Raw genomic sequence first — 26253 nt, forward strand, 5'->3', positions numbered from 1 at the left:
TTGAGGTAAAAAAAAAAAAACCTCTTAACATTCGACCTTTGATAAATCAGCCCCTAATAATAGAGTTTAGTTTAAACAAACTTGACTCACTATTGGAGAGCTAACCAACATCATAGTCATGGAGGCCCATCATTGTTTTGTCGCAGGTAAATGTGTAATGAGCAGGGACGCTGATAAACTGAAGGTGGTGGAATGTTGGCAATGCCCAATTATTAGGACAACTTTTGTGTTCTTTCTAGAGAGCATAAGAAACACGCTGCAGATTGTTGTTAGAAAAAAAGAAAAAAAGCATGTATTTACACACTCTTCTGGGGAATAGATAAGATGAAATGAAAAGCCAGCAAGATAAACCGCAAATTTAGTAAAATCTAAAGTCTTATTTACAAGTCTTATTTATGTTGCATCTTTATTTTAAACTGTAAGTTTGACTATGTAGGAAAGCATTTCTGTTATCTATGAAGTATGTTTTAGAGTCAGACCAATAACTAAACGGTTTTCTTTTTTTTGTTTATTTCCCCTCAGATGAGACTGTCTCTCCAAAGCTATTAGATGCTAAGTGGAATCAAATCTTAGAACCGCATTCACATAAAGTCGCTGATAACTCCGCCCTTGACAATGTCTGTAAATCAATCATTGCTATTGAAGCTCATCTCAAAGTCAGGTCACCCAGCTTGACAGCCCTTGAGAGGTCCACATATGTGAATGGAGAAGTAGGTATTGTGGCACCTGAAATGCCCAAAATGGTGATAGGAGACACCATTATGGCAGAGGATTCACTTTTTAACAACACTGGTCCCTCTGAAATTGTATGCAACCCATCTACTGTGGAGAGTCAAAGTTTACAAGCTTTAGATGATCAATCAGTGAATATTCACAATGAAAAAAGTGTTCTGCTCGCTGATGGCTTTTCACCATGCAGTAGCCCCAAAAGTATTATAAACTTTGACTGCTTGACCATGGATAACGAAATGCCTTTGCACAGTCAAATGAGTGTTGATGACAATGACAAAGAAACTGTAACAATTTCAGTCCTTCCAACAATCATACAGGATACTAGTAACGTAAGCACAGACCCAGCTATCAATAAACCTGGCACTAAAGAACCCCATAGAGCATTAAAGGAAACCACATCAGTTATTCTGCCTGAAATAAAGCCTTACTCCACATGTGCTGCCCTTTCGTTTGAAAATAACAATAAGGTTCCCAGTTATCAATTAAATAATACAGATCTACTCAGCGTTTCACCAGTGGTTGAAGCATGTAGTGAGCAGCAGCAAAAACATACATCTTCCTTGCATGAAGAAAAACTTTTTGAAGGTGTTTCTGCAACGGAGTCCTTTGCAGCCACTGCTGCGGAAACTGTACTGGATAATGAGGCTCTCCGTAGTGCTGAATTCTTTGACATTGTTGTAAAGAACTTTTCTGACTCTTGTGTGATTGATGGCGACTTGACTAAAAGTTGTGGCCTCTCTCAAGAAAGCAATGAAAAGTTTTGTGCAAGTAAAGAGTTTGAAGGAGGGGTAGATGCTAATGTCTTGTTGGAAAATGCATGTGTAGCTTATAAAGAAGCAATAGATTTGCCTGAAGAAAATGGAACTAATGCACCAATGTCTCTGTACAATGGGTGTGATTCCTATGGAATGAAAAACCCAGCCGTAGCTCAAAACCCAAAGAATTTACCTTCAAAAGAAGATTCTGTGACAGAAGAAAAAGAAATTGAAGAAAGCAAGTCAGAATACTATACTGGTGTTTATGAACAACAAAGAGAAGATGATGTTACAGAGAGAGGTGGACTTCTGTTAAATGCTAAGGCTGACCAAATGAAGAACAATTTGCATAGTCTTTGTAATCAGGTTCCATCCATGCATGGGCAAACATCACCAAAAAAGGGCAAGATTGTGCAATCTCTCAGTGTTCCATACGGTGGAGCTCGCCCTAAGCAGCCAACTCATCTCAAACTCCATATTCCAAAGCCATTGTCTGAAATGTTGCAGAGCGATCTCATTCCTCCAAATGCTGGCTGCAGCTCTAAATACAAAAATGACATGTTAAACAAATCAAATCAGGGGGATAACCTGATTTCAGAATCACTGCGTGAGGATTCTGCAGTGCGCAGCCCTGTTACTGATGCTAATGGTGAATTCCCTGGAGAATACAGGGGACCTGGCAGCTTGTGCCTTGCAGTGTCTCCAGACAGCCCAGACAACGATCTGCTTGCCGGGCAGTTTGGGGTACCCATCTCTAAGCCATTTACTACTCTAGGGGAAGTGGCTCCAGTCTGGGTGCCAGATTCCCAAGCACCAAACTGCATGAAGTGCGAGGCCAGATTTACATTTACCAAAAGGAGGCATCACTGCCGAGCTTGTGGAAAGGTATGTAAAGAAATCTGGAGATTCATCAGACCAGCAGTAACCATGGTTTGTTTATTAGATTCAATTACAGTAGTCTGATAAATTAGACAGTAACAATTCTTCTGCCCAGCCTCATTTTGAAGTGCATAAAATAATATATTTTAAGTGCATTTTGGGGAGATAAGGAAGACTAGTCTTAGACTAATAGTATCATTTGTAAGGGAAAGCTATGATTTTGATATTTACAGAACACTTTCTACATTGTTGTGATTAGTATAGACATGCAATTATCAAGTGCGTAGTGTCTTCATACATAGTGCCTTTATAAATTATAATTTTTTTTAGTCATCATTTTTTATTTTTTGGTCTCATTTCTTGGGATCGCTCTACTTATGTTCTACTGGTACATAAGGAATTGACTTGTCAACTGGCTGTAGGGGGATGGTGGGAGTTTTAGCTTAGTAACTGTTGATGACCTACAGGTTGACGATCCCTTCTGTAGATTCACATGCTGTAGTTTAGCAGTGACAGTGTAAGGTATTGGAGTAGAGGCAGAACAGTTATTTTGCAGCATGTGTATTGTTATGTATATCAAGCAAAGAGGCAGAGCTTACAATAGAAGGAAAGCTAATAATATGTGAATATAGGGGTGCAAACTGTTTTGTTTTTTTTTTGTAATAATCAAACAGTACACTGTACTTGATGGTAGCTAATTTAACATACATCAATGTTGGTGGCAAATATTTAGCAGTGTTAATTTGCTATCCTTAAGGGAAAGTGCTTTAGATTGTAAAAAAGGTCCCTTATGCGGAAAACTCCAGATAATAGCTTTTCTGCTTTTCCTGTCCAATAGCTCATACTGTTTTTGCAGAGTTTAGTAGATGACATTCAGGGCTTAAATTTTTCTTTCTGTGTAACTTTTCTGTTTTCGTGCGTGCGACTTGTGTGTAGTGTTTATATAATTTTTTTATCATATTCACTATTTTAGGTGTTCTGTGCTGCTTGTTGCAGTCTAAAATGCAAACTACAGTACATGGATAAAAAGGAGGCTCGTGTGTGTGTTATTTGTCATTCTGTGCTTATGAATGGTAAGTTGTATCAATTTACATGGAAATAGCCAGTGACTATTCAAGTGAACATATTTAATGGAGAACTAAACCCAAAAAATGAATTTGGCTACTAATGCCATAGTAATGCTATGTACTTTATATACTGAATTTACTACACCAGCCTAAATTTTCAGCATTTCTATAATTGTAATGATTCAGGACTTCAAAGTTGTCCAGCAGCTTACCATGTTTCTATTTTTGCAGATGATACTAAATTGTGCAGAGCTATAGATTCCATGGAGGATGCTGCCACTTTGCAGAGTGATTTGTCTAAGTTGGAAGACTTAAATTATGAGGGTAGACTGTCAAGGTTGGGGTTGTTTTCTCAGCAAAAAAGGCACTTGTGATTGGATATGATTACACTTTACAAGTACATTAGAGGACATTATAGACAAATAACAGGGGACCTTTTTACCCATAAAGTGGATCACCGTACCAGAAGCCACCCCTTTAGACTAGAAGAAAAGAACTTTAATTTGAAGCAACGTAGGGGGTTCTTTACAGTCAGGACAGCGAGGTTGTGGAATGCACTGCCGGGTGATGTTGTGATGGCTGATTCAGTTAATGCCTTTAAGAGTGATTTTTTTGACAGACATAATATCAAAGGCTATTGTGATAGTAAACTCTATAGTTAGTATAGGTATGGGTATATAGAATTTATGTGAAAGTAGGGAAGGGTGTGCGTATGGATGCTGGGTTTTCATTTGGAGGGGTTGAACTTGATGGACTTTGTCTTTTTTCAACCCATTTTAACTATGTAACTATGTTGGATGTTTGTTAGATGTGTCAGTGACTCTGCACATGCTCAGTGTGCTTAGCCGGCTTTTGAAAATCTATGCTTAGGGGTCATTGCAAATCATCAAGTAGAAAATAAGGTTTGCCTGTCATATAGACTGATGCTACAGGGTTCATTATTATTATTGGATTTCAGAGCTGCCATGTAAAGAGAATCTAAATGAATTACTAATGGAAGGAGCTGTTGGGGGGACTCTTTAGCGGTAATGGACGTCACTGATAAATGGCTTTGGTTGCCTAGGGCTGGTACAGAACCCCAACGCACAAACATAATGTACAAAAATTTTACCCTACTTATTCTGTAGAATTTAAAGTCATTGTATGTTGTTGTAACTTGCTGTTTTTGGTAAGGGTTTGCAGTTAGCAATTTAACTGTACAATATTGGTGCTACATGAAACTTACCTTACTGCTAGTTAATACTTAGAAAACAAAAAGCCATCTGAAGCCTCTCATTTTGCCTTAGAGGCAGGCCCGAACTGGCAATCTGTGGGTTCTGGCAAATGCCAGAGGGGCTGCTATAAGGTGCCATAGAAAATCTGTATTTAGTGGGCTGGTGGGTGCTGTTTGGGCCTCTGTGTGGGCTGATTGGGACTCTATGTACTTGAAATGCCAAGGCCTATTTTAATTCTCAGTCCGGACCTGCTTAGAGGGTTAAATTCCATCCTGGCTACAAGATGGCAATTGGACCAGTAGCTGGGACATCTTTCTATAGTGATATTTTTAGTAAGCCTGTGTTTACTCACTTGCTTAAAAGGAATCCAACCCCTTCTTTAAGCTATGTAATATATATATACCAATGCAACTGATTCAGGGAGTAAATTCCACAACTTCACAGTGTTCATTGTAAAAAAAAAACAAACAACAAAAGCCTTTTCAAATATTACTATAATCTGAATGTATGCCCTCTTGTCAGTTGGAAAGACCCTATTGGTTAAAAAGCATAATTTATTGTACATTATCATATCCCCCCTTAAAGGAGAATTCAACCCTGTGGGAAAAAACCCATACCCCCCACCCCAGGTAGACCTCCCTCACTCCTCCCCCCAGGCTAACTGCCCCCCCCCGGGAAATGCCCCATACTTTATACTTACCTCTTGGTGCAAATTCTGGCAGCGGAGTTCCACGCATCCATCTTCCGGGTCCTCGGTAAGCTGACTGCGAGATCGGCAATCTCCGTCAATTTCGGAGCATGCGCAGTTGTCGAAAACCGGCAAACTGCTCCAACTGCGCATGCGCCGGAAAATACAGATCTCCCAGTCAGCTTACCGAGGACCCGGAAAATGGATGTGTGGAACTCTGCTGGCAGAATCTGTGCTGAGGGGTAAGTATAAAGTATGGGGCATTTCCACGGGGGGGGGGTGGAGGCAGTTATTCTGGGGGGAGGAAGGAGGGTGGTCTACCTGGGATGGGGGGTACGGGGTTTTTTCCCCACAGGGTTTAATTCTACTTTAAGCACCTCTCCCAGGATAAACAATCCCAACTTTCATCATAACTGAGATTTTCCATAACTGTGACGAGCTTCTTTGACCTTCTTTGGACTCTCTCTTATTTACTAATATGCAGATTGTGCACTGTAGTCCAGAACTGCACTGCATATTCTAGATGGGGCCTTACCAGTGCTTTGTAAAGAGGAAGAATGACCCTCCAAATATATATATAAATATATATATATATATATATATATATAAATATATATATATATATATATATATATATATATATATCTTTAATACATCTAAAAATGTGTTTGCCCTTGCAGCTTCTGACTGGCATTTCTTGTTACTGACAAGTTTATTATCTACAAATTCAAAGTTCTTCTCCATCATGCGTTAGCCTAAACCAGTCCCATTAAGGGTGTTGCTTTACAACAATGAATTTTCTTGCCTCTGAATTAAGCACATAGGGTGTTCCCTAAATTCACTTCTTAAGTGAATAAATGAGAACAGTAATGATTTAATATAGTTATAGATTACATCCATTTCTGTTCTGAGTTTTTAGCACATCACCCAATTCTCTGAGGTACTGACAGGAAGGATCTAAAATTGACTTTTCTGAAATCAAATCTATCTAGATCCGTCTACTATTATATATTAACCTATATTCCAAGCACTTTTCAGATGGATTCATTATTTATTTTGCAGGTTTTTTGCACTTTTATTTTTCCTGTTCTAGTTGTCTTCAGCCTGCAACTGAAAATGCTATCTGGTTGTTAGAGTTCTGCATCCTAGCAACAAAAAAGATTGTCTTTGACGTTTTAATGTTATTGCTCTTTTTTTTTTTATTTCTTTTTAGGTCTATTACTGGTTATGTAAATTATGAGGGCTGTCTTGAAGTTCTACACTATGCTAAAGGTTATATTTAAAGTGAACATCCCCGTTTATCTCACATAGGCCTACCAATACTCCCTAAAGTGGGTATGCTCTTGGCATGTTTCACAACCTTGAAGAACTAATCTGCTAGGCTTCCTGCACAGGCTTAGCTTCCTCTCCCCTAAGTGCATCAACCTCCCTTCCAGAAACTCAATTGTTACCCAGTCTGTGCTGAGCTGCATAATAAAGTTGGCAGGCAAATGCTTGGACATGTCACTTTGGTCCCAGTCTTTGGCCATGTCACTTTGGTGTCTTAGTGGTGATTGTGGAGCAGGAGCAAGTGCACTGGGCACGGTCCACATTCAGTGTGAATACTTCTAATTGGCTGTCACCACCATGCAGCCTGGGAACAGAAGTGCTGCTGCAAAACATGGTGGCTGCCAATTCGACTGCTTTACAGCACCAGGTATGGGAAACAGTTTTTGGTGGTGTGGTTGATGGTGTTTAATAAATACAGCTTGTGCTGAACATACTTTTTTCCCCTTGTTTTAATTAGTAAAATAATTAGTAAAATGGTTGGTTATTTCTTGAGCTAAGCAGGTAAGCTGAAGGTCCTCCATGTTTCATCATTGCATGGTAGATTTTTAGATTACCACTGCATCCTGCATAATGGACACCTACTTATTATAATTATTATTAAAATGTATTTTTAGAGCTCCAACAATTATGCAGCGCTGTAAAATAAATGTGTTTATACAAAGAAATCACATGAATTACATTCATAGAACATAGAGAATTAATTGCATAGCAACCAATATTGGTACAAAAGGTGTGGAAAGCCCTGTGCAAAAGAGCTTACAAAGGAGAAGAGAATGAGACACAAGGTGCAAGAGTGGGCAAGATCAGAAATAAGCAGTTGAGAGATGTAGCATATGGTATTGCATTTGGTAGCCAAACTGAGTGAGGGTATCTTTCTCTATATGTGTGTTTTAAGAGATCTTTTGAAATCAGAAAAGTTGGGAGAAAATCAGAAAGACTGTGGGAGAAGGTGTGTGTGTGGGTGGGAGGTTGTGTACTGGTAATGTAACCCACAAGGACCAAACATAGAGCTTCAGTCTCCCTGTTTAGCTTGAAGTATGCCCAGTAAAAGCCATATTCGTTGGACTCATGATTCATTTGCTAAAAGAACCTGCCCATGAAAAACAACAGTGAATTTGCCTTTCCTTGTCCTTTAATCTAGTACCCTGCTGAACATCTGTGATATTGCTAGGAATTTTAAATAGTTATCTTTTTCATTTAACTACATTACTGTTCAGTTCACTTGTAAAATAAAACTTTTGTTTACACTATTTCTATTGGTACTTGTTGTATTGCTTAGGATTTTTTTTTAACCATTTCTGTTAATTTCTATGTATATTGCAGCTCAAGCATGGGAGAACATGTTAAGTGCATCGGTCCAAAGCCCAAATCCAAATAATCCTGCTGAATACTGCTCAACTATTCCTCCGATGCAGCAGGCACAAGCTTCAGGAGCACTGAGTTCCCCACCTCCCACTGTCATGGTGCCAGTGGGTGTGTTAAAACATCCAGGAACTGAAGGTACGTTGCATATCGTTTTATTACATTTTTTCTATACTGCCAGGAATCTGAAATGATATGTAAAGTAACTTTGTGCAATGTAGGACAGTAAAGCGAGAAATCAATTCCCATGTTTGTTAACTCCATATAAAAAGGAGTTTTGTACTAATGAGCAAAGTTTGCCCCTGGCCATTAAAGCATGGCAACCAATCAGCAGTTTGGCTTTACTTTTAGGTTATGACAGTTTGGCTTTACTCTTAGGTTATGGCAGTTTGGATAATAAAGATATTGATTGGTCATTAGATCAAGGCAAACTTTGTTCTTAGATTGCACGAACCGGTGCTTTCCTTTTTCTTCTCAAAGTGTGTCTTGGCATCGACTGTAAGAGGCATATTAGGGTAATAATGCAGTTTTTCTCCATACTGGGGCCGTAGGCCAACAAATACGTTAAATTCTAAGACATAGAAATCATAAGGGGTATCTCACTGCTATAAGAAACGAACCAATATATCCAGAATACACTTCAAAGGACTGGAACAACCACAAGATCACCCCCCAGGAGTCACCGCACTAACAGGCTTTTGACATCCTACTTACGGTAAACAAACTTAGCCTGTTACGATTGTAATTGAGCTCGGAATTAGTTTTAGTTTAAATTTAATTCATGGAAATGTACTACAGGTATAGGATCCCTTATGTGGAAACCCGATATCCAGAAAGCTCTGAATTACGGAATTTTATCCAAATAATTCAAATTTTTAAAAATGATTTCCTTTTTCTCTGTAATAATAAAACAGTAGCTTGTACTTGATCCAAACTAAGATATCATTAATGCGTATTAGAAGCAAAACCAGCTTATTGGGTTTATTTAATGTTTAAATTAATTTCTAGTAGACTTAAGGTATGAAGACCCAAATTATGGAAAGATCCGTTATCCGGAAAACCCCAGGTCCCGAGCATTCTGGATAACAGGTCCCATACCTGTACTATGATAACTATGTTTACACTTGACACTTGTCTATTTACTTCATTCTTTTTCTTAATTTACTGCAAGTACTATAACATCAATGATCAATATGTACAAATAATTGAAGAAATGTATAGCATGCTATGGAAATTAATAAAAACAATTTTCGAGAAAAAAAATTTGGTTCTAAAGATGCTGAATTGCAAATTTCCCAAGGTAAAAGTGCATGGTCTAGATTTGGAAGCAGATAATTCTTGTTAATATGGGTATGGGATCTTTTACGCAGAATGAGTGGGACCCAGGGTTTTCTTTGGAAGTATTTTTTTTTATAATTTGTATCACCATACCTTAAGGCTACTAAAAACATTAAGCATTAAATACACTCAGATCATTTATATATCAACATGTTCTAATGTGACATGGAGTGATTTTAATACATATTTTACCTTTAATGTGTACTTTGTCAGTTTAAAGCTGGCCATATTAAAGAATCTGCTTGTTTAATGGGCTCTGCTTGATTTGGCCAACTATATGGAGAAACACACAGAAATGCTAGTTTTTGCATTCCTGTGTTTCCTGGTCTGGCACCCTAAGCTAAAAGTCTGGGGCTTGAGCACCCAGACCCACCGTAACAAGTGGTAAGTGCCCACGTAACTTAATGACACCTATATGGAGCGCCAAATTGGGCTAATCCTGTTTGGCCCTCAGGCCATCAATCTGACAATAACAGAGGCTGATGCTGGCTGGTCAAAAGTTTTCTGCATTAACATGCCAATCCAGTCCTTGTCAAACCTGCCCAATAGATATCTCCTTGATTTTCTGCCAGAGGTCTGTAAAGGAGACCATCAGGATGTGCTCTTACACTGGCTGAGAAGCTGCTGACCTGGTCTGAAGGAGCCCGATCGTCAAGTTTAGTCTGCCCATGTATTGCCAGCTTTAGAGGATTTTTAAACTTCTCATGTGTGTAAATAAGGTACATTTCTGATGAAATGGCAATTAGCCATGAAACAAGTCAGACTGTATTACCTCACTAATATGTCTAATTCACCATAATTTTATGGAATAAATAAAGGATATTTTATTGAACTGATGAGAAGCACAATGTGCAGTGCCCTTGGGACTGATTGATAGTTTAAATGGATAACAGTACTTGCAGTGTTTTGTACCTCTTTGGCCCTTTTATGGTGCTGCTTCATGGTTCTCTGCATTGTTTGTAATTTGTTGGGTGAAACAGTTTGTTTAGCAGTGTCAATATATGGCCTTTGTTTTTTTTTTCCAGACATTGTTTTAGCTGGGAGGGGTTAAATTCCTTTCATTCTGCTAATTCCGGCCTCTCTTGAGGTGTGTCATTTTAGCTTCCTGAAAATTCCCTTGTTTTGCTTTAGATCTCTGTTCATTTTCATAAAACTGTCCTTTTTTTATTGTTGTTGGTTGCCCTGACTTTGTGTTAAGCCTAAAGGATGGAGTTAACCTAAAAGATGTTTGTTTGTTTTTACATTTGAAATATTTTTGAAAATTTAATTTTTAGCATCCTTTATTTTAAATCTATAACACTATTATGAAGACAAATAAGCTGTTTCAGTACCTTTAGAATTTATTATATAAATTATTATCCAGAATGCTTGGGACCTGGGATTTTCCAGAAATGGATCTTTCCGTAATTTCGATCTTCTACAAAATCATGTAAACGGTAATAAACCCAATAGGCTGGTTTTACTTCCTAAAAGGAATAATTATATTTTAGTTAGGAAAAAGTACAATGTACTATTTTTTTTATTACAGAGGAAAAAGAAGTCAGTTTTACAAATTTGAATTATTTGGAATGGAGTCTATGGAAGATGACCTTTCTGTAAAACAGATCCCTTACCTGTATAATCTAATTATAACTCCTGCATTATGAGACATTCACGTTATAGCCTTCATCCTGAAACAATTGGGGGAAGATTAACTGGCTTCTGATATCACTGACCATAATCTATGTGAATGTGATAGAGACCTTTGATTGTAAGCTCCATGGAAGGAGGGACTGACATGAATAATGTATCCTCTCTGTATTGTGTAATGTTTAAATTTTTTGTAGTAAAATTAAGTTATTCAAATTAACAAAAAAACACTTATCCGGAAAATGCCTGATTCATATATATATAAACGGTGAAGAGAACGGGGGGGAATATGTGCAGAGCAGTAACATCTAGGAAGTGCTGAATGGAAAGTAAAAGTAATTGTCTGCCCCGCCATAGAGAAGGGGCAGACAATATTTGATTGACAGCTGAGATGTTTAAATGAGCTTACAACAGCTATGAGTGCTTGAATAAAAAATTGAAATTGGATTTCATGTTTAATTTGAAAAGGACTTTTATTATACAGATTATTGTGTCTGGGTGACAGGTCCACTTTAAGTAGTGAGGATATTTTACAAAGAAATCAACAATTGCTAAGTATGAAATATATTATTTAGTCTCTACTAAACTCAGTGGCCAATATATAATGAAGTACTGTGAAATTTTCTTTTTCCCCTTAAGCCAATTGATCCTATTTTCTGTATTTTGATTCCTTGCCTCTGCACAGGGTCACAGTCAAAGGAACAGCGCCGTGTTTGGTTTGCTGATGGAATATTGCCCAACGGAGAGACTGCTGACTCAGATAATGCAAACGGAACTACAGTGGCTGGGACACTTACTGTGTCACATACCAACAATTCCACATCTTCAGAGGTGAGAATGGCTTATTTGTATACACTTATAATACCTAATGGGGCTATTGTATGCAGTTGCCAGTATAGAAAGGTCTTTGCTTTCATTCTTCAAATTGTTGTAGACTGTACAATGAATTTCTTATTGGTTTTCAGTGGAAATTGCACTTTTGCAATGTAGCACCTATGATTGTAACTACTGTCCAATTAGAGTTTAACAATTTTAGTATTGATTAGATTTTTTTACTTTACCTAAATCTAAAATTTTTTAATTTTTCTTGTTTTGCTGTTTTCCTTTAGGCATATGGCACATGTAAAGTTTTCAACTAGGGCAATAAAGACTTGTTCAGGGAAACCAATGGTACTACTTTAAATAAACCAAATAGTCTAGTTCTGCTTCCAATAAGGATTAATTATATTCTAGTTTGGCTCAAGTAGAAGGTACTGTTTTATTATTACAAAGAAAAAGGAAATCATTTTAAAAAATTTAGATTATTTGAATGAAATGGCGTTTATGGGAGAGGGCCTTTCCATAATTTGGAGCTTTCTGTATTTTCAGTAAATGCAAATTTCAAGAGAGGCATAACAGCATTGTTCAGCGCCTTTTTAACATGTACACACAGAGTAAACAAAATAAAATCAAGTGTTTATTTCTTAGTAAACTGTAAATATTTTCAAAACAATTATAAAATATACCTACAATTTTCTAAAAATCCTTTTTGGATCTTTTGTTTTGCTAAAACTTAGATGCTAAACTGGATGCAGTTTCACGGCTTCATATGCATTGGTCTGCTCTGAATTTTGTAATGCACAAAGTAGAAATAATATTTGTGTGGTAAGATTTTAGGATTCACCTAAGCCATAATTGTTGTATTTGGCTGAATTGCAAATCATCCTCAAAAGACTGGGCCCAAAACTGAACAGAACCCTAATTTGCATATTTAAATATGTAAGACATTGCATCAATGGTGACCAAAAAGCATTTGTGTTCACTTGTCGAGCGTTATAAAGTCACATGACTTTAATAGTTTACATTTGATCTAGCTGAACATTTCATCTGAATCTCTTGTCTAAAAACAATCTGTAATGTCTATTGTATTTTGTAGTCTGAGAACACCTCTGGATTCTGTGGAAGTATAACTCAGGTTGGCAGTGCAATGAACCTTATTCCAGAAGATGGGCTTCCTCCTATACTAATCTCTACTGGAGTAAAAGGAGGTATGTTGCATGTAAACCTTCTTGACTGCTAACAAAGGGCACCGCTTGCTATTACCTTTGCTATTAGGTTCTTCAGACCTTTATCATTTTAAGGGCTTACAGAAAAGACATTTCAGTACAAAATACAAATCACACGTCCAAACAACAAATCACACATTTCAAACAATATTTTAATTCCAACTCCAGTTAACAATACAGGAAGTCACCTAAAATAATGAACACCCAACTTTGACTCACAGGGAAAAGCGTGAGAACACCACCCTTGGGAACACATTGAGATGAGTTATCTTGGCAAAAATTATGTCTTCTCTAATATTCATCATCTCTTTGTGTAGTGATATACAAAGTATATCAAACACATAGTAGCACAATAGGTGCAATATTGTGTGGCCTATTTCACTAGATATATTGACAGTTGGTACTTAAACCAACAGTTCAGTAAAAATAAAAACTGGACAAATAGGCTGTGCAAAATAAAAAATGTTTCTAATATAGTTAGTTAGCCAAATATGCAATGTATAAAGGCTGGAGTGACTGGATGTCTAACATAACAGAACACATCTGCCAGTTTTTCAGCTCTATAACTCTGAGTTAGTCAGCGACTTGAAGGCGGCCCACATGGGACATAACTGTTTGCAATTGATCCTCAGAATGCAGCTCAGATTAAAAAACGTTATGACCCATGTGCCCCCTCCCCCTCAAGTCACTAATTGGTTCCTGCCTGGTAATCAATCAGTAGAAATCAAGAACAAGGCAACAGGAAGTAGTTACATAGTTAAATTAGGTTGAAAAAAGACAAAGTCCATCAAGTTCAACCCAAAAAGCACTGTGTGTGGATACAAAATTCTCTCTGCACTCCTCAATTAATTGGTGTACTGCTTAGTTGGAGCATTTGTCCATTCACTATTGAATTCATGGACTCGCCTACTTATCTTATTACTGTCAGAAAAGCATTATCTATCTATCTATCTATATTACTTTACACTATCTGTCTGTCTATCTATCTATCTATCTATCTATCTATCTATCTATCTATTTATATACTCTTTATCTATCTATCTATCTATCTATCTATCTATCTATCTATCTATCTATCTATCTATCTACACTATCTATCTATCTATCTACACTATCTATCTATCTATCTATCTATCTATCTATCTATCTATCTATTTATATACTCTTTATCTATCTATCTATCTATCTATCTATCTCTATCTATCTATCTATCTATCTATCTATCTATCTATCTATCTATCTATCTATCTATCTATCTATCTATCTATCTATCTATCTATCTATCTATCTATCTATCTATCTATCTATCTATCTATCTATCTATCTATCTATCTATCTATCTATCTACACTATCTATCTATCTATCTATCTATCTATCTATCTATCTATCTATCTATCTATCTATCTATCTATCTATCTATCTATCTATCTATCTATCTATCTATCTATCTATCTATCTATCTATCTATCTATCTATCTATCTATCTACACTATCTATCTATCTATCTATCTACACTATCTATCTATCTATCTATATACACTATCTATCTATATCTGACCAACCAAGATTTTCTGTATGTGCTCCAGGGACCAGCACCTTTTATGTTGCCTTGTTCCATTGTAAACTGGTGGATTCTGGGACTTATAGTTCCTCTGCTTTCCATAGAATATGTACAGCACCCACTATAGTAAGCAGCAAGACTTCAACTCACAGAATCCATCACATCACAATGGAACATGGTCACATTACACTGTGAGCCTAAGGAATGTTGGGATATATTTTATCAGAGTAAATGGTTTCATTTCAATTCATGGAATCAGGTATGTTTGTATAAAAAAGAAAAAAAAAAGAAAAGCAAAACATTTATCTCTCTAGGTTAAAAAAATGTATACATGCAACTTTTCTTCATATGTCCAACTAAATGAGCTCATGTTTTTCCCTTTAAGTTGAAGAAAAGACACATTTGTTTACATTGTTTGTACAAATATGAAGCCGATGCATCCTGCCAAGGCAGTGTTCTTTGTGTCAGACTAATTTAAAAGCTGTGTTTCTTTGCCTTTTTAAATGTTGAGGCAATCCTTAAAGGCACGGGAGTAATGGAAGGGCCATACTTCTGTCTCAATTACATATACACCCAACAGCAAGATTACTGTCCTGTAGTTTATAAAGTGTTCTTCAGATGCACTATGTATGGATTTAATTATATACTGTCCAACATTTTCTCTGCACTTATTTGGTTACAGCAGTATCATAAAAGACCAAAAGTCAAAGTGAAAGCATTACAGTTTGAACATATTTGTGCATTAAACCAAATGAAATTGGCACTTCCTAATGGAAGTTAATTTTTTCTGTTTTCATTAAAATAATAGGAACTTTTTATTCTACAGATTACGCAGTTGAGGAACGCCCTTCCCAGATGTCTGTGATGCAGCAACTAGAGGAAGGAGGACCAGATCCTTTGGTTTTTGTTCTAAATGCAAATCTTTTGGCCATGGTTAAGATCGTGAACTGTAAGTCCAATTAATTTACATATCTACTTCTATGCTGCTAGTAGTGTATTACCTTGTCACCTACAGTGATTTTCGTATGTCAGAAATCGAGTTTTATCTGATAGCAGCTGTTATTCCGCATATGCCCCAAACAAGCATTAATCACATCAATGCACACATAAAATTGTGGAGAGCAAAGGATATTTAGCATGACCATGAAATAATTTACATCACTGGATGTAAGAACATAAACAATCGGGGAGGCACATTTATCAAGGGTCTAATTTCGAATTCATGCGAGGTATTTCAAAATTCGACTTGTGGAAATTTATTAACCAATATTTTTCCAACTCGGTTGAATTTAATTGACCCGCAAACTCGAATCGAATTCGATCAAACTCAATTCGAGTTTGAATGCCAGGAAGGCTGCAAACTTCTCCAAATTGAGCTCTCCCATTGACTTAAACAGCAATTCAGCAGGTTTTAGGTGGTGAATAGTCACATTTGAATTCTTAAAGGGCCGGAGTTTGATGAATCTAGAAAATCAAATTCAAATTTAAAATCGAGTTTGGATAACTCACTAGTGTAGACCGTTTTCAACCCTTATTGTCTCCAAAAATGATGATATGATGGTTTGATGTATTTGCTTGCTTGTTTAGTTTAGAGAAAAATAGCACTGAGAGGGTATGAAGACATCCTGCCTTTTTGTTTCCTAAAAAGTCTAAAAAATATTCTTTAGCACTGGATATAGAGCTCTTATGAACCTAACACCCCTTCCCAAACATTGCCCAACATTTTAGTAGTAGTCATCTGAAACCCATTGACATATGGATAAAGCCATAATCTCCTTTTATCTTGCCTAGGTCTCTCTCCAATATAGATATTTATATTATTGATGTATGTTGCAGTGTTACTCTCTCCATAGTAATCTTGCTATATCTGGCGGATGTTTTTCTGTGTTCCATTTTCTGCAGATGTTAACAGGAAATGCTGGTGCTTTACTACAAAGGGAATGCATGCAGTGGGCCAGGCTGAGATCGTAATCCTGTTGCAGTGCCTGCCTGATGAGAAGTGCCTGCCGAGGGACCTGTTTAGCCATTTTGTTGAGCTGTATCAGGAGGCAATTGCAGGTATGGAAACCAGAATTCTGCAGGAGCTGTATAGAGTGCAGTTATTGGGAAGAGGCCTGCAGAGAAAGTAATAATAATGTTAGTCTGTCAGGTTGATGTCATAAATATAAAAACAGTGTCACAGGTTTGTAAAAGTTGTTCAGTTTAAACATCTCTGGACAGAAAAGTTGCTTAAGCTAGGAATTAGACCGATTTTTTGTTGTTGTTGAGAACCATTAAAAATAATTTTTGGAACTTGGATAGTTATTACAAAGTAAGTAAATGCAGCACACTAGACTAAACCTTTCTTTCAAAACATCTGCTTTGGGACATTTACTGTCAGACATTTCTTTAACTGGAAATATTTTGTCATTTTGATTTATAGGTAATGTAGTGGGGAACCTGGGGCATTCCTTCCTCAGCCAGAGTTTCCTGGGTAGTAAGGATCATGGTGGATTTCTTTATGTTGCACCAACCTACCAGTCCCTCCAGGACCTGGTTCTTCCTGCAGAGCCGTACTTGTTTGGAATCCTTATTCAAAAGTGGGAGACTCCATGGGCCAAAGTGTTCCCCATTCGGCTTATGCTGCGTTTAGGTGCAGAATACAGATGTAAGTACAAATGTGGATTCTTTTTCTTACTAATCTGTATGCTAGACTAATATAGAAAAATGACACCTGTTTTTCTTGAAAATCCACTTCTTGTGTCTGCTAGTAATTTAATATTAAAAGATAGGCATAGTGAGACTTCTTAATGAATTCTTATTTTCTTTTAACAGTGTTGTCAACACATCCTGTAACATCACTTTTAAATACGGGGTTTTTCATATTCAATACTTTTCACTATTACCTAATCTCTATTTTTGATATCAGAAATCTGATCACATCAAAGACAAGCATCTTCTATCAGATATAAAGTGTATTGTCTATATTTGCAATGTGTAGAATAGTAATGCTTTTTTAGATCATCATCAAGGATATTTAAAAATGAGTACAAGTTTATATGTAAAATATTTATAATAAAAATATATCCTGTAATAAAATTATAATTAATAATCAGAATTGTATATGCCTTGATTCCTTAATTGTTCAGCTTCAGCTTTGGTAGAGTATATGTGCTGTTTGCAACTATATATTTTTTGTTTTTATCAGGTGTGTTATTTTAATGTTCATTATTTACTGTATATTGCATTACTGTCATCTTTCTTGGCCTAACAGCAACAAAGGGAACGTTACATATTAAGACTGGATAAGCAAAACAGGTTACATTGCTTACATGGTTTTCTTTTTTTACCTTATAGTGTACCCATGTCCACTCTTCAGTGTTCGATACAGAAAACCTCTGTTTGGGGAAACCGGACACACCATCATTAATGTTCTAGCCGTGAGTTTAATCCCTGAGTTTGAATAATATTCATGGCCAAAAATTAAATGCATCTCATGTAAGACCTGATCATGTTTTGCTCTACAGTAAATTATTGTCGGGCCAACAGTATCTGTGGAAGTTACCTGTGGCTGCCCGATTTATCCACTTGGTCTACAGACTAAAACCGATCTATAAAACATCATTATGGTTAGATGGTATACTAATTATTAGTATTATTTGATATTTGGGACACTTCTCTATATCAAACTTTACCTTGTTGAAAGAAGCACTATAGCAGCTCCCACTTTAAGGAGAACTAAACCCTAAAAATGAATATGGTTAAAAATGGCATTTTATATACTGAACTTATTTCACCAGCGTAAAGTTTCAGCTTCTCAATAGCCACAATTATTCAGGATTTCAAACTTGTCACAGGGGGTCACCATCTTGGAAAGTGTCTGTGACACTCACATGCTCAGTGGGCTCTGAGCAGCTGTTGAAAAGCTAAGCTTAGGGGTCGTCACCTAAATTAGCAGAAAATGAGGTTGGTCTGTAATATAAGATGATGCTACAGGGCTGATTATTAAATAATGGTGCTAATTGCACTGGTTTCTGTGCTGCCATGTAGTAATTATCTGTATTAATTATTAGGGATGGGCGAATTTTTTCGCCTCGTTTCGCCTAAAAAATGACGCCCATAGACTTGTATGGCGGCGTGCGTCAAAAAAAAAAAGACGCGCGTCAAAAAAAAAATATATTGACGCCCATAGACTTTAATGGCCATTTGCGACATTTCGTCGGCGGCGAATTTTTGCCGAAACGTGTCAAATTCGCCCATCCCTATTAATTATTAATCAGCCTTATATTGTGACATTTATATTCTATGTGTACTGTATATTGTGAGTCGGTCCCTAAGCTCAGTAAGTGACAGCAGCACAGAGCATGTGCAGTGAATCAACAGAAAAGAATATGTGGAGCTACTTGGGCATCTTTGGGGCACAGATGTTTACTGCTAAAGGGCTGTGGTTGCCCTAGGCTGGTACAGAAGCCTAAAACATAATGTACAACATTTCTAGCTACTTCTTTATTTAAGCTTTAGTTATATGCAGATCTGCAGATGAATGTCTTTCTATATTTAACACATGACTGTTGCTGCCTGTTTTGTGTTTTGCTTCACTTGATAAAATATCCATGATACAGAAAAACTAATGTAGAAATATGTCAGAAGCTGTCTGTTTTATATTTCATAGTTTCTCTGATTTTTTCTTTTCTCATTTTTAGGATTTCAGAAACTATCAGTATACTCTGCCAGTGGTGCAGGGCTTGGTGGTGGATATGGAAGTCAGAAAAACTAGCATTAAAATCCCCAGCAATAGATACAATGAGGTAAAGATCCCTTAGGTCCTGTAGTGCATTTATTGCATTTAAATGTATTGGTATTATGTTTCTGTTGTACGTATTGTGGTAATTGCATGATCTGTGCATTCCTTTGTCTATCAACACATGCATATTTCAATGAAAATTCAGGAGTCATGATGGTTCAGTGCGCTTCAAAGTTCAATTCTTGCCATAGGAGTTTGTACTCCACGTGTCTGCATCAGTTCCCTCTACTTTGCTTAACTCCCACATTCCAAAAATATACAGTCAGGTTAACTGGCTCCTAATAAAATGTATCCTAATGTATGTATATGTGATAGGGATTGTAAACCCCATCATCGAAGATGACAGATGAACAAACTCTGCAAACTACTATATATCAATATTATATAAATAAATATTCAGGGTGTACTTTTAAAAGAAAATCCCTCTATTCCACATGATTTATTGTTTGTGAAATGCACTGGTGCTTTCTTTTTGAACGAGGTACCTAATGTCCCCTGTTTTTTGTGTGTAGAGTTGCCCCATAATGCATAGCTATCTTCAATGGCAACCTGAGCCTACAGGATTAAAATAAATAGTGTGTAGTAAATTAACGATAACCAAGAAATAGCATTTCAGTCAGCATCTTGTCATACTAATTTCTGTATTCTTAGTTGTTTGCACCAGAGAAAAGCTGTTTTTATTATAAGTAAGGGAAATTATGTCATTCTTACCCACAGATGATGAAAGCAATGAACAAATCCAATGAGCATGTGTTGGCCATAGGAGCATGCTTCAACCAGATGGCAGACTCTCACCTTGTGTGTGTGCAAAACGATGATGGCAATTACCAGACCCAGGCAATTAGTATCCACAAACAACCACGTAAAGGTGAGCAGGCTATCACCAGTTAAAAGGATTCTGTCATTGGAAACATGTTTTTTTACAAGATGCATCAGTTAATAGTGCTGCTCCAGCACAGATTTGTACTGAAATCATTTTTTCAAAAGAGGAAGCTGATTTTTTTTTTATACTTTGTTTTGACATGTTTTTAGTTTCCTATTTGCCATGTGACTTATGCTCTGATACACTTCAGTCACTCTTTTTACTGTTGTGCTGCTAGTTGAGGTGATATCACCCCCCCCCCTTTTTTTTTTTCAATACAACACCACCATAAAATCATGTCAGAATCCCTTTAACAGCTTTGTGTGTGTGGTCTGTCACAATATAATTTTCACACATACACAGAAAATAAGCTTGAGGAACATAATTTGATGATTTCTGCTTAATGTTGTCTGTCTGTGTTAACAACTTATAATAGTAACACTAAAATCATGGAGTCTTTTATAATTTTAGTGACCGGGGCCAGCTTCTTTGTCTTCAGTGGTGCACTAAAGTCTTCTTCCGGATACCTGGCCAAATCCAGCATAGTAGAAGGTAAAATGTAAAATCTTATGTTCCATGACATTAACCAACAGGGTCTGGCAAACTCTTACTGTGTGGCATTACATTTTACATAGTAGAGTTATTTCAGGCTAAAATGAATGGATGTACCACAAACCTTTTTGCATAATTGAGGATATGGCCAAATCCTTAGTGTTTTGGTCAAACCCTATCCAAATACTTAAACTCATGTGAATTTAAAGCTCTGGGCTACTGAAAGTAACAATGTGTTGTTCACAGATTCCTTTTCTTTCTTTTTAGAATTTGAATAGGCAAGTTACGGTTCGTATTTGGTTGCTATTTGGCAGAATCCAAAAAATAGGGATTAGGTGCATTCTTATTGAAGTAAAGGTTTATTTGCAGAAGAGTTTAATTATTACATTGATAAACTTTTTTTGCAAATATAGATATATAAATAAATACCCAGATATTGCAAATGTCAATTTTTCTATGTCCCAGATGGGGTAATGGTTCAGATCACCGCAGAGAGCATGGATGCCCTCAGACAGTCCCTTCGGGAGATGAAGGATTTCACCATTACATGTGGAAAAGCTGATGCAGAGGAGTCACAGGAACATGTCTATGTCCAGTGGGTGGAGGATGACAAGAACTTTAACAAAGGGTAAGACAGTTTAGAACCCCACCAATAAATCACTAGTGACCCCACTCTTGGTAGGATATTTCATAACCTCACTGTTCTTCAAGCGACCCCTCATATGCTGATGGGAAAATATACTTTCCATTGGTCTCATTGGATGTCCTCTTGCGCACAATCTATAAGAATACGTTTTTATTAGAGAAATGTTTCTATTGACCTACTGTTTTCGTTGATAGCATCCCCGTTAAATCATCAATCCTTTTAATTAGTTTGGCTGCCCATATCTGAATCTTTTCTAGTTTTCCTATATCTTTGTAGATGCTTTCCCAAAAATGCATCCCATGCCCAAGATGTGGTTTGTCCAATGAATAATAAACAAGCTTGTGCTTGTATCTCTTGAATTAAAATACTCCTTTTGTATATATAAAAATTCTAGAGCCCCATGTCTGGCACTGAAACTGCAACCAAGCTGATTCCAATCTATTATTCCTTAACCATGTTCCTGAACTAACAAGTTTCTAATGTAACCCCTACAAAGTATTTTTAGCTTGTTACTAGGTATATTCATTAAAATGTACCCACTTCATAATAAGTAGCAATAAGCAGAAATGCAGTTTATATCACTGGAGCATCCTCTTATGTAGAATCTCTTAACTAGAGCATGTATCCTTATACCGGTAATTCCTTAATATTCACAACCTTCAAAACAGTTGCTTTCAGAAATGCATAAAGCCTCTTTATTTACAGTCTTATGAGTAATGCATGAAGCAGAAAGTTAGAAGTTTAGGGCTACAGTGTACTATATTTACTGATGCCTTTTGTTGAAGTTAGGCCATCTGGCTGTCATTCCACTTTAATTAAATCATATTGATGAAGTGTATGTTTTTATGTGAATAGAACCAACTAGCTGCATCAGACTGACCCTTTTTCACCTGTGTCTTTTATTCTGGTGCAGAGTTTTTAGTCCAATCGATGGCAAATCAATGGAGTCTGTGACCAGCGTCAAGATTTTTCATGGCTCAGAATACAAAGCTAGTGGAAAAATAATTCGCTGGATAGAGGTATATAGTGAATGTGTGTATACTTATGTATGTATGTATATTTTTATTTACATAGCACAACTGTACATAACAATATGACTATTACCTTCTGTAAGTGACATTGAATTCCTGGGACCTGCATAAAATCTCTGCAGCCTTGTGTCTTTATATCATCATAGAACTTCTTGGTGCCTTCTGTTATTTTGTCTTTAGAAAGCAAGGGATGCATAGGTCCCCGCAAGTGATTCTCTCCACGGCTGTTGAATGACAGTGTAATTTGAAGTGCTCTGGGACCTATAACTGGACAGCAGTTGGAGGGATTTGTTGTTGTTCTGCTGCATAAAACGCCTGAACCAGGCATTGCATAGGTTGTGAGCTAAGGCAGCCATACACATTTTAACTTGGCTACTACCTTTCTGATACTGTGTGGATCTGAAGAGAGAACTGTTGATGACTTCTCTTAATTTACAGTTTGCACTATCCATGGCAGATATTATGCATCAGAAGATGAAAGTTTTAGTCTACACAGTTCGACTGCAATCCAGTGGAATTGCAGGACATTCTCTAAAAATACCCTATCATGGTGGTAATGATTTGGCAAGTACAGCTGATGTTTTTAATCTGCCCCGCCTAATGTGTGCATGTATAGACACCTTGAGACCTCCTTCATCTAGTCCTTCATTTTAGACTACTGTTATTCATGTGCTAACGTGTCCTTCACATGGGGAGATTTGTTGCCCGTGGAAATCTGCACAACCCACGAGTGGCAAATCTCTTGAAAAAACCTTAGGGTCAGGGCACACAGGCAGATTTGGGGTGACTAGTCGCCCTGTGTGCCCTGACCCTTAGCATTGGTGTTGTGTGAATCTCTGGCAGTAAAACATGAATAATCTAACTACACGTTTGCAGCTGTTAAGCGATTCATTCCTCCAGAGATTTTCACTGACCCAAATACTAAGGTTTTTTAAGGAGATTTTTATTGCCCAGGTAGCACAGTTTTTTTGGCCGGCAGCAAACCTCGTCATTTGCCATTCGTGGACCTTGAAAAGGCGCAATGATTGCAGCCTGCCAGTATCCTAGTGCAATGTAGAGAAATCTGTGATATATTAGAATAAGAATCATGTATTACCCTTTTATATTTGTTGAAGGCTGCTTAATTCAGTAATTAAAGGGGCAGTATAAACCTAAAAACACATTTAAAATTCTTGTGCTGGAAATGTATTATACCTATTTTTTTTGATTTAAAAAATAATCCATATTTTCTTTTATGTATAAAGTATAGAACAGAATTTATCAAGGGGTTGCAAATCTGATTTTTATTAATTAAATCTGATTTTTATTAATTACGCAGGTCTTCTTTCTGGACAATGAGGAGCAACAGAGTGGCCTGAGTGACCCTGCTGATCACAGCCGACTCACTGAAAATGTGGCCAAAGCATTCTGTTTAGCGCTTTGCCCACACCTCAAGCTACTGAAGGAAGATGGAATGACCAGGTTAGGTCTGCGGGTGTCACTGGACTCAGACCAGGTACGAGTATGATTGCAAGTTAATAAATAAAATAGCAATATTGTATATATTTGCAATATATTTCACATTGTAACCATTTGGTGCTGCCCTAGGTACCAGACCTCATCCCACCCCTTTCTCATGGTAATTGGCACATGCTCTGTTGTTCTTCACATGTGCCAACCATAGCAGGCACAGGTACACCCCCCCCCCCCCCCATCAGCTCTGCTGGATTTGATTACCATATTGCGTTGCACAGAACCCACAGTAATTATTACTAACCATGGTTTGAAGGTACATTAAACAGAGCACCACTTTGGACATGCTGCTTGAGGGCAGAGACAACTTTTAGCTCGTGATTAGATCTCAGTGATTAGCTATGTGCACAATGCTGTTAACTGGAAAAAAGATTTCAAGATTCATTTTGCTTGTTTTACAGGTTGGATACCAAGCTGGGAGCAATGGGCAACTCCTGCCTGCCCGATACACCAATGATTTGGATGGTGCTTTGGTACCAGTGATACACGGGGGCACATGCCAGTTAAGTGAAGGGCCTGTCAGTATGGAGCTGATATTTTATATCCTTGAGAACATCTCCTAGGAAAGACACATGTGTCTCCTCACAAACTGCCATCGCCCAAACCATTTGCACTTTAACCGCAAAAGATTCATTTTTCTTTTCTTTTGCTAACACTAGTATTAGGTCAGGGTGCGAGAGGCAGACACCTGAACTCTTAAACCTTCTATGCATTTTCACAGTAAGGATCAAGCTGCAGCTGGGAATTTCCTGTTACTAACCCAATGTGGGACGTTAGAAGTGATCGGTGGCACTGACTATCTAGCTGTTCAACCTTCTCTGGCTCCTCTAAGGACTCTAGTGCCAGGGGGTGAGACATTCAAGTTTAAAACGAAAACTCTAAATACAATCAGGAATCTCACTCTGACCTCATTTAAATCATCACTGCGACTTTTTTTCCTGCTCGCATTCTTTATTTTGCATCTTACTCAAGTTTACATTGTCAAGACCAGCCTAAGCCTTCAGTCCTTTCTCAATTAAACTACTCGTGCATGGCAAGGAGACTTTCGTTGCACAGCCTGAAATATACCAATCACTTCCCAAACCACAAGCATGAATCCAACGTTTTCCTGACTGGTTGGCTCTGCTGTGAAAGGGACAGCAATATTATTTTTCTACAGTTGACAAAACTTTTGTCTATGTCTGTGTCTCTCATGGGGGATTTGTGTTGCCTGATGGGCAGCCTCCGGAGAGAAGAATTCCACCCGTGTGTAATATACAGTCTAAGTGTATGGTGTTGCTATGTAACACCTGTTGTGCAGTGCAAATGCACTGACTCTCTGGAAGGCTATAGAGTTTTAAAAACGGTTAGTCTGCAAGATGATATGTTCTGCTTGGAACCTTCCTGTCATCCTGGTGTCATCCTGTTATCTGCTTGTTAAAGGGGAACTATCTAAAAAATAAAAATTTAATATAAGATTCATCATACTGAAATAAGAAACTTTGTAAATACAATCATTTAAATATTCTGCATCATTTCTGAAATAATCAATTTATGTCCACTACCCCTCTCTCCGCATCTGTTTCTCTTCATTTTGTCTTCTTGCAGCAGTTGGGTGTGAGATCTTCATTGACAGTTCGATCCAATATATCTTATAGGGGGATCCTTTCCTAGCAGATGTACTAGAGCTCACTCGAAGAACTGATTCCAGTACAAACAAAATCTACCTCTGCCTTTTGCACAAATCCTGCATGTAGAAAGACACGATGTCTGGTGATTTTAATAGAGTGAGCTCTAATACATCTTCAAGGCAAAAGGTCAATGACTATCTGACATCCAACTCCTGCATGAAGAGAAACAGATGCTGAGAGAGGAATAGTGAAGATGAACTTGATTATTTCAGAAACAGTACATACATTTTAATTAATAATATTTATAAAGTTTCTTATTTCAGTATGATGAAGCTTACATTAAATTTGCGCAATAGTTCCTCTTTAAAGGAGAATGAAAGGCAAATATAACACACTACACCCCTGAATAGTCCTACTATTGTAGTGTTTGATCGCTATATTTTTAGCTCACCAATACATACGTACATTTAAGTAGTTTTTCATATGTCTGATTTACAGCCTGTTTTGCTTAACGCCGCTGCCATCCTGTGTAAGGTATGCCCGCCTCCGTTCCCTCACTGCTGCGCAAGCCCCAATAATAATTATGCGCATGAACATGTAGCAGAGACCGCACCAAGGAAAGGTTCATACTTCAAGCATGCACAGAAACGAGAAATA

General features: G+C 37.3%; 1 protein-coding gene across 1 annotated transcript; it reads left to right on the forward strand.

Moving 5' to 3' along the window:
* Nucleotides 1-416: 416 nt before the first annotated feature.
* On the forward strand, nucleotides 417-25339 carry zfyve9.L (zinc finger FYVE-type containing 9 L homeolog; the record flags this gene model as incomplete). Its single annotated transcript, NM_001085697.1, is given in 16 exon segments — nucleotides 417-2372; nucleotides 3340-3439; nucleotides 7988-8164; nucleotides 11679-11824; nucleotides 12909-13020; nucleotides 15427-15549; nucleotides 16503-16658; nucleotides 17023-17247; nucleotides 17937-18019; nucleotides 19283-19387; nucleotides 20101-20251; nucleotides 20717-20797; nucleotides 21263-21425; nucleotides 22357-22462; nucleotides 23793-23969; nucleotides 24388-25339. Coding segments are annotated over 16 exon segments (3708 nt in total). The 5' UTR covers nucleotides 417-731.
* Between the last annotated feature and the right edge of the window lie 914 nt (nucleotides 25340-26253).

The sequence above is a fragment of the Xenopus laevis genome, chromosome 4L (genome assembly GCF_017654675.1).
Source record: "Xenopus laevis strain J_2021 chromosome 4L, Xenopus_laevis_v10.1, whole genome shotgun sequence".
Classification (NCBI taxonomy): Eukaryota; Metazoa; Chordata; class Amphibia; order Anura; family Pipidae; genus Xenopus; species Xenopus laevis.